Source organism: Morchella importuna, assembly GCF_003444635.1.
Source record: "Morchella importuna strain M04M26 chromosome Unknown Morimp01GS004, whole genome shotgun sequence".
NCBI lineage: Eukaryota > Fungi > Ascomycota > Pezizomycetes > Pezizales > Morchellaceae > Morchella > Morchella importuna.
In genome coordinates this window covers 1,121,661-1,131,451 of record NW_025763401.1, presented here as the reverse complement: position 1 = coordinate 1,131,451, position 9,791 = coordinate 1,121,661, and the positions used below count along the sequence as shown (strand labels likewise).

Below are 9,791 nucleotides of genomic sequence, written 5' to 3'. Positions count from 1 at the left end.
TGAACGATCTATATATATATCCTACTATACTGGATAGACATGTATAGTATTTATGCGAGGGAATACGATATGCAAGGGTTTCAGGCATTCTCTATCTACATATATCGGCGCTTATAAGTTTACATAGTACTTAATTCCTTTGGGCTATATAGACATTCGAGCCTACATGTAATTAATAAGATATGCTCGAACTCGTGTATATACATTATCGTAAACGTAGCGTAGTAATTACAAATACATGTAGTAACCTCTCGATAAACGTCTGCTCATTCCTGTATATGGTGGGGGACACCTTGAGACGGAGTGGTTTCGGGAGTCAACCTCAACCGCTAATGACTTTCTCCAACCACACTCTAATTTATTTTTACTCTCTGTTATTCGATAGTTCTGCTTCTTCTCTACAATGTGACAGAGCCAGATTAATTCTATCTTTCGTTGTGGTGGTGCTATGAATATTCTAAAAGCTGGGTTTTTGGTGGGGGACCCAACCAATGTCGCGCCCATAATTACCTATTTGGGACAGGTAAATTACCCGATTAGGAAGGTCTACATCTAGATACAGCCTTTGAGAGCACCCAGAGGCTGATTTTGGCGAATTATTATCGGTAAATTGATTAAATAATTACCCAATTGGGAAATTGATCGTCAGAAACCAATGTCGCGAACCTCCGTCTCAAGGTGCCCCCCGCCATATATATACTAAATTAGCAGATTCGATCTATATTTTCAGTTACAATGGATCGTACTCATACATGTATTCATAGTCAAAATTGTAAAGCGAGCTATCCCTTCCTACAGTCAGAGTGCTCGAGCCCCCGGCGCAAAGTCTCGGCGACTTGGAAAATTCTCCGAGTCGCTCCTTGGGTCTGGCCAAAACGAGGTTTACACTAGAGGTCCTGTAGCGAGTTGCATACCCGCCTCGGACAAGTCGCTAGTTCGGCCGAAATTAACACCTTTGACCAATTACATGTACAGTCGTCCGCCGATATAACGAACGTGCATATTCAAAGTTTCCGTTCGATACAGCAGATTATTCGGTATAGCAGGCAAGTTTCTATGTGAAATTTAGATTCGGATCACCGAGACCCGTTCGTTATAGCAAATTTGTGGCTTTTTTGGCATTCGTTATATCGGCGAACGACTGTAGTTGTACATATGGTTCCCCCAGTCTTAAAGGTAACATGAGAAAAACGCCAAGTCTCGAATAACTTTTCAACCACGATTGATATTAAAAATCTGGAAAGACAAACTCTTCTTCATCATGGTATCCAGCTTTTCTCTTTCCAGATTTTTAATATCAATCGTGGTTGAAAAGTTATTCGAGACTTGGCGTTTTTCTCATGTTACCTTTAAGACTGGGGGAACCATACATGTATGCACATTATTGCTTAATGGGCCGGCCGGCGCCACGAACGTACCAAACCCTTCCCATCTTTCTAATGAGGCACACATAGAGTGTGACGATATATTGCTTCCGGAAATATAAGGTTCGGAGTGGTTATAATCTTACGTGCCCTGATCTATGAAGTTGGTCCAATTAGTCATTACAAGGATGACAGACTAATCTGATCTTCTTAGCAAGTACCCGAATCATGAATCCGGCTTATACCAACTACATGTACTAGTACTTATATATATGTGGTTATAATTCATCCCAGGACTTGGAATGCACCCCTCCAGACCAACTTTTGTTCCGGATAACTTATGTAAGTACCAGGATCGAAACTTCTACTTCATTTAGTGTACGCGCGTGTAGCTAATACATGATTCCAATCGAGTGATATATTGTGAGTTTCAATATTCAAATCAATAAGTCAACCGCAGATGATGCTAACATGTTTCCAAAGCTAGCTGCAATTCAATTACATCTACATGTATTCTATTATGACCACAAATCACTTATTACTTAATAATAAAGAACGCCCCGGCCCCGCTAATTCGAAAATCTATATAAACATGTAGTCAACCTAAGTGCTAAACCTGGGCCTTGATGCAATTCCTGCCTTGACTTATCGGTTGCTGAATAGCCACGGCATATCGACCGCATGTTGTCTTCTGCACGCTCTATTCGAGTAATGTACGTACATACATGTATATAATAGAGTACTACATGTACTCCTTCCCGACCGATAATCCATGATTCATGGGCAAAGAGGTGCCAATTAACATTTGATCTGGTGTTGTACATACATTTATGAATTATGTATATATGTGCACGCACATGTATGCACTTAAGTACATCATGTATATGACCTTATTGATGTATTTTATTCTATTTGATGCAAAAACCCTTTACTGCTGATGTTAGTTTACATAGGCGAGATCCAGGTATTCATCGGCCCAGCAGTATGTGTGAGAGGACCGACTTCATGGACTGCGAAAATACAGGCAGAATCACCTTCTAAAGACCCGTCACTTCGACATGGTGATGTATTCCCTACATGGGGATGGATAAAGATTTTAATACGGAGGCTACATTTGACGAATTAAGTGGGTTCACGAAGATGTTTCCTTAATGCATGTCTTCTATTGACTCCAGCTATGAAAGTTGACCTGGCGGGATATAGTTGGAGGTTTGCATGAGCAAAGCTGCTTGTTAGTATATATCGATATCGCTGGTAATCGAGGAAAGAATGACGAAGAGGCATTAAGCCGTGAATTTATAATCGAAATATAATGTTTGCTAACAACACAGGGTATTCTGCCTTTAATTTTTGGTTGTTTGAGTGAGGTAAAATGGCCAGGGCCCAGAGCTGCATGAATTATGCCAGGATCCGTCGGGCTGATTTATATATACTTTATGTCTCGGGTTGACTTTGCACATGAATACGAGTTTGGTTCATATGCGTTGAATTAAACCTTACCACGAGTCCAGCTGAACATGACCATGATCCATAAGTACTGGCGGTCAATGAACTAGATATTTCGATTGTGCTATACCACATGTTAGAAATTTAACAATGTAAATTAACGTATAAAGGGTCATCCGGCCATGCATGGCTATAATTAGGCTGTTGGAGACATAGCTCAGAACCCTTCCACAGACCCGGTCCTCTGCTCCGGTTTTGGCGGATTAAGATATAAGGCGAAAAGGCGACCCAAAAGTACATGTAGATATTATAAGCTACTAGCTATATGTAGTTCTAGACCTTAAACTAGCTAGTGCTATCACCTGAGAAGTAGAAATTATCAAAAATTAGGTATCCTTATGCCGGTGGTGAGATTGCAATATTGGCCGGGTGCAAAGAGATGCGTGCTATGAGCTAGATCGATCAAGAGGTCGTATTATATATATTTGAAGGTAATCTCAAGCTTCTCGATGTTTTCTGCGCATACTTCTGTTCCACATGACCCTGGGTACATTATATTTGCTCAGGCGACATGGAATACAATCTTAATTAAAATACTCAAGTATAATCGATCCCCATGCCGTAATAAATACAATGAATTATATTGCCTTTGCTATATATGTAAATGCATGTGCTTTAAGTATTTAAGCAGATTCGTATTGTCTTAAGTTCATACAGATATATACAAGCATACACTATATAGAGTACACATACATGTATTAAGCTGTACATGTAGTTGTGTTTTTGGCCGGCGGAAAGGAGACCTAGGTGCACATACGTACGACGTATCCCTTATGCTGTTAAAGCTGCCAACTTTGCCAAGTACAGTCGCAACTCGATATGCCGGATCTCAATGCGCCGGATCTCTTGCTACCCCGTACGAAATCCTTCGAATCTTGGCAATCCGGCATATCGAGTTGCGACTGTATCGTGCCTCAATTCTGTGGCTTGCGCGCGAGGCTTGCCTGATGTTACCGTGTCTTATGTTGGCAGCATTTAACTAACAGCTTAAGGGATACGCACATTACTTGATGGATAAGATTAAAGCTATGGTAAGGCCCTTATATATAATTATATATCTAAATCATACTACCCATAGCTCCTACTAATGTAAGTATCTACGTACATGTAGATTTGTTGTCGAATAATATTTGTTGAGTAAATAGACAGCTACATACGTATACATGAAGTTGTCTCGAAATGCTGACCACATCTTGTGGGCCAATTAAACGGGTCGCTATAGCACCAACAATCTCTATTAACTAATCTCTCATCGGTATTTGCCGTGGCACCGTTGGTCCAAACAGGAAATGGACAGCTTGCCAGATCTAATGAAGTGATATATACTTATGTAGATATATACAATGTACATGTTATACATTGACTATAGCTATAAGTACATGTATACTTGTATGTACATGTATGTACGTAGGAGATATTATACCAAGTCTATGTAACAGACGTAGATACATGTACAGTTCTTCATTTAGGATACTGTGCATCTAATTATAATCTGTAGGTATGTTCTTCGTTTAATGCATGTAACGCCCTGTTAAAAGTACAAATCCTTGAAGAGTTTTTGTGTTGTACTTTGAACACATTAATCTCACATGAGCCTTGATACACATATAATACCAGCCCCTGTAATTGCATAAAGATAACACAAACATCGAACCGTACGGACCCTAGGGCCCTTGGATTACACAAGCAGAGTAATATTATAATGTGCATATACGCACATACGTGTATATAAAGAGAACATGCGGACATGCGGAATACTCTTCATATATATATACACATGTAGTATATGTGTTTGTTCCAGAATATGTTGTAGAATTGCCCCGTATATAGGTTTACCTCGCGATCGACATAATCATCTACTATAGCTATAGATCTCACCCTAACTACAATTGCAAGCTTGCAAAGCTTGTATACATTGTATACGTATATACATATGCATCTATATATGTTCAAGTATACCTAGGTATATATTCTCACTCATTAGATGACATGACATTCTAGAGATTTGTTTTAAAAAAGAACTGCAGTATAGCTATAGTATATATTTTCCCGGTCAATGGATATGGCGAACCTGGCCATTGGGCCATTGCGGCCATGGGCCAATGACGAATGGCCAAACAATGCAAGCTATACACATGATCTTATATGTACTTCGGTATCAAGGGTAAGTGAGTAGAACGTGGCAGCGTGGCTAAAGCTGTAGTTTTCCTGTTTTGCTCGCGAATATGAACCGCCGCGTTCTACTCACTTACCCCTGATACCGAAGTACAGTACTGCACGATTATCCTATGTGCGTTTCCGTACGTTTCTTCCCCCCTACTTCGTGCAAAGTGGCTATGCCTTATTTAGTGTTTATTCTCTACCAAATTTTCTCGTGATTTTGTTTGCACATTAGTCTTTTTTACTTTTTAAAATTTCATACATATAATTGTAGGGACAGCTCGGAATAAATTACAGGTAATTACACATTCTTTCTGCCAACATTTACGGTGCAGCTTCTGACTTTGGTTGACCATAGAACCGGATTCGCCATTGATCTGGAAATATTAAAAAAATTGAGCAATTCTAAAAATAGATTTCGGCATACCGAGGCTGCCCAATGCGTATGGGTAAAGAAGCCGCATCGACGACCGCACAACCGGCTTCCTCCATCATTGCCAGTGTTAAACAAATCGCATCGCAAAACACCGCGGCCCAGTTCTTTCTTTAATTCTTTCTTTTTTTTTTTATATATAGAAAACCTCTGCCAGAACATAAATAAAATCTCCAAGTAAGTACTCTAGATCTATCTACATATCCAGACTCAAGAGTAGGTCCTGCTGTAGGTACTTTGCTCCTAGAGTACCACTCTAAACACATGTAATATATACCTTGTGGACTTTTTCAAACAAGCAAATTTCTTCCCATTGTTGTGCAACCCACTGCAGCAGCAGCAGTTAGAGTAGAGCATCCCAACGCTGCATTGTGTAACAGGCTTAGGCTGTGTGGCTGCTTCACCGTGGTGAAGTGCTCTATCGAATTGGGACCCGCAGGAGAACACAGAAGATTAAAGACACTTCAGGTCTGAGTAACAGTTTGACGAGACGACCAGGACAAAGGAGACCCCGCGCTTTACCAGGGCTAAAAAAAAAAAACGACTTGTTGGCGGCCACACATCTGGTCATAGCTCAGCTCTCTCACTGCATTCCTCTACTATTTATCTTCGTCCGAACTCAGCTAGTGTCGCAATTGACTCTCTCTCAAGCCTTTTCAACCTCATACGCTACAGCTCCTCTAACGTAACTTGAGTGCCTTCACACTTCTCGGCGCTGCTCGGTTCTCTCTCCCTTTAGTTTATGTTTCACTATCGTCATAGACTTCCTTCTCCATCCCAATCGTTATCTTACGCCCAACCGTCGTTGCTTTCTCGCCATCTCCTGTTCAACCACCCATTACAACTCCCCCTTTGATTACAAGCTCGACGGTCGGAAGGCAGTCTACTTCATTGATTACGACACCAGAATCCTACGCGAACGGATACAAATCGCCCCTGTTGCGAACGACTTCAACATATTCGGGTGGTGGTGACAGGGTCACTACATATTGAAGCAGCAACCCAGCTTATTATCGTTAAAAAGTTGTTACAAAGTTGTAAAACGGCGGAACGAGCGGTTGGGTGCTACATTCATTATCATCGTCACGCGCGCTTCTTAATTCATTTCTCCAGAAGTCAGCATATCAGGAAGAAACATAAAATAAAAATAAAATAAAAATACCTATAGATCAAAGGGGGCTTACGGGTATACTGCCAGGATTGACCCGACAAGTGTGATTCCAGAAGAGTCGTTATCAACCAGAGCAGGAATATTTGGTAGGAGGTAGGAAACAATACGCGAAACTACAGGACCATCGCAAAGAGCTTCTTGATGAACACTCTGCCCATGGAGGTCCCAACTACTACCTCAAAAGATATGGGGTCATCGCCCGAGAGTTTGGGTATAGCACCGGTAAAGCCCAAGCAATCAAAAAGCCGAAATGGTACGAGAAATGACTTTGTTCTCTTTTCTTTACTCCTATTCCGTGCTCGAATTGAATATCGCCTACCGATGAACAGAGATCAGGGTCGATCCAAATTGTACCAATTCTAATAGTTTCATAGGTTGCGTTACCTGCAAGGCGAAGCGACTAAAGTGCGACGAGTCCAAACCCACTTGCCACCAATGTATGTCTTTTATTCGGCTCCTAAACCCGGTATAGATTTTGCGACTAGTGATTCGGTGAGCTAATAAGAGAAAGGTCAGAAAAGAGGTGTTACTTGCGGGGGGTATAAAAAAGACTTTAAATGGAGGGCATTTGAAGAATCCGCCTTAGGAGGCAAAGCTCCAAAATCATTACGAAAAAGTATGTACATGTAGCCATCATTGAGAAATACATCCACTGGGATATAAGCTAATACTATTTAATAGGTACTGGTAACGGGGTGTCAAAACCTAAGAAGAATCCACCTCCTCCGCTTCTGCCAGGCACAGCCTTTTTGGACCAGTCCTTTACAGCCGCCACAGGTCCTCCCCGACGGTCTCCCAATGAATCAATCTATGAAACTCCCTCACCATCTCCGTACCAGGTGCAGTTTTCCTCATTATACCAGTTCTCTCCGCTTTCGCCAAATTCGTCACAATTAAATAATAGCCTCGAGGCCAATGTGTCATTCTTATCGCCTCAACCTTTACAATTTCAAGTTCCATCACCACCTGAATCTACTCATTTGCATACAACTCGTTCTCGGTCTAGTGCCGGGTTTTTACCGTTTGTCCCTTCTGAAATCAATCCGGTTTTTGTGAGTGGTAGGCGCAATATCCACGGAATGTGCACCAATCTAGTTCAAGGCTCCAATTCTGTGAACAAGTCTATAGGGCCACCACTTTACCTTAACCCTCTAGAAGAACAGAATGATTCTAGTTTTATGATCAATAAAAAGGAGGACGGTGTTCAGGAAGAGGTAGAGGGCGACCATGAACGACACTTCTATAATTCAGTGGTACTGGATGACATCGGGATCCCCACAATCATCAAGGAAGAAGTTGATAATGATAATGATGATGATGATGATGAGGTTGTTGATATAGTTCGCACAGAAACCCCGAGAGACTGGTTGTTTAGACGTCGCTGCTCACTTTCGCCCTCGGCGTTTTCAACACATTCAACAAACTCACAATCCTCACGAGAATCATTTACCAGCGTTCATGATATCTTTCGCCGTCCTACGTTTGACTTCAACGCTCCAGAGATGCTGCTCCTGCATTTCGATAAAAACACCTGTGGTATCATGTCTGTAAAGGACGGTCCCACAGAGAACCCATGGCGGACGATGATCTGGCCCTTGGCCACACAATCACCAGCTCTTTACCATGCAATTGCCTCGATGACGGCTTTTCACATGTCGAGAGATCGACCATCCCTCCGTGTAGAGGGAATAGAGCATATGCGTCAATCGGCTACAGCATTAGCTCAAGGCTTTAGCAGAGGCACAATCAGAAACGATGCGGCATTAGCTACAACATTAGTGTTAGCGTTTTCTGAGGCCTTTGATCGTCACACATCCAGTGGTACAAAGCACCTTCGAGGTGCAAATGAATTAGTAAATCAGGCTCTGGCTAAGTTTCGAACCTCTGAGTCTAGCCCAGAGTCTAAAAAAATGTTCTCGTTTCTGTATAACGTTTGGGTTTATCTTGACGTTTTGGCCCGGCTTACTGCAGAAGATGACAATGGTGTCCAGACCCTGGTGCATGGACCGTTGTCACATACTAATCAAGTTGACCCTTTACTTGGCTGTGCAGCGACCTTATTTCCATTGATTGGGCGTGTTGCAAGCCTTGTACAGAAAGTACGAAAGACTGATAAAAATTCACCCCTAATCATTAACGAAGCCATGGATATCAAGACTCAGTTGGAGAATTGGGTCCCAGAGGCTTATTACGAGGAACCTCAGGATCCGCTCAGCGATGTAGAGCACTGCGTCAAAACCGCGGAAGCCTACCAATATGCCACGCTCCTCTATCTTCACCAAGCTGTACCAGAGTTACAGTCCCCAACTGCCCATGAATTGGCAGAAAGAGTAATGCAGGCCATTGCAACAATTCCCATGAAGTCTAGAAGTTGCATCGTTCACATATACCCACTCCTTGCTGCTGGTTGCGAAGCGGTAGGCAAGGAGAGGGATTGGGTTAATAGTAGATGGGAAAACATGTGTAGTCTCATGTGGATCGGCAATATCGACAAAGCGTGGGAGGTTGTGAGGGAAGTCTGGAGCCGACGTGATTATTTTGAGCTGGAGCGGCATCGGATGCAGACACCGCCGTCGTCAACGTCCCGATATCATTCGCCTCCTATAGAAGAACCTAGCTCGAAGATGGTCTCTGGTGGTGGAATGGAAATTACTGACTATGGTGTTTGGGGGCCCCAAGCAGACAGCGAAAACAGTAGATATAAGAAACTCCGGATAATGGCGTGGTCGACACCAGATCCGGCGATCAAGCGCAACAAGAGAACGGCTCTGGCGGTGGGACATGAAGAAGGCGAATCGTGGTTTGAGTTCACAGTACGAGGCAAGCTACATTGGATCAGCGTCATGAAGGACCGCAACTGGGAGGGTAAGGTTAATCCACGAGTACTTACATGCCTTGTACTAACTTCCCTTAAGTTTTGCTGGGATAGGGTCGTCGTTTAAACGGAGTTATATCGCTAAACGCCTGTGCCCAATATTCATTATTTACTTATTTGTGGACGTGGCTACTTCACTCACCGGCGCAACTGGGTTTGATTTCACAGGCCTTCTATTGCATTCCCTTTCCCCTCGTAATCATTAGCATAATTTCAAGGACTAGGAAGGGAAAGGGGTGATACCATATCACTTAGGTTAGGGTTCATTTTGGTGCTCGTCTT

General features: G+C 42.5%; 1 protein-coding gene across 1 annotated transcript; it reads left to right on the top strand.

The window, feature by feature from the left end:
- Positions 1-6,790: 6,790 nt before the first annotated feature.
- Positions 6,791-9,563, top strand: LAJ45_02451 (uncharacterized protein; the record flags this gene model as incomplete). Its single annotated transcript, XM_046112042.1, has 5 exons — positions 6,791-6,887; positions 7,009-7,071; positions 7,146-7,250; positions 7,316-9,499; positions 9,550-9,563. The coding sequence occupies 5 exons, from the start codon at positions 6,791-6,793 to the stop codon at positions 9,561-9,563; spliced, it is 2,463 nt and encodes an 820-aa protein (XP_045974942.1).
- Between the last annotated feature and the right edge of the window lie 228 nt (positions 9,564-9,791).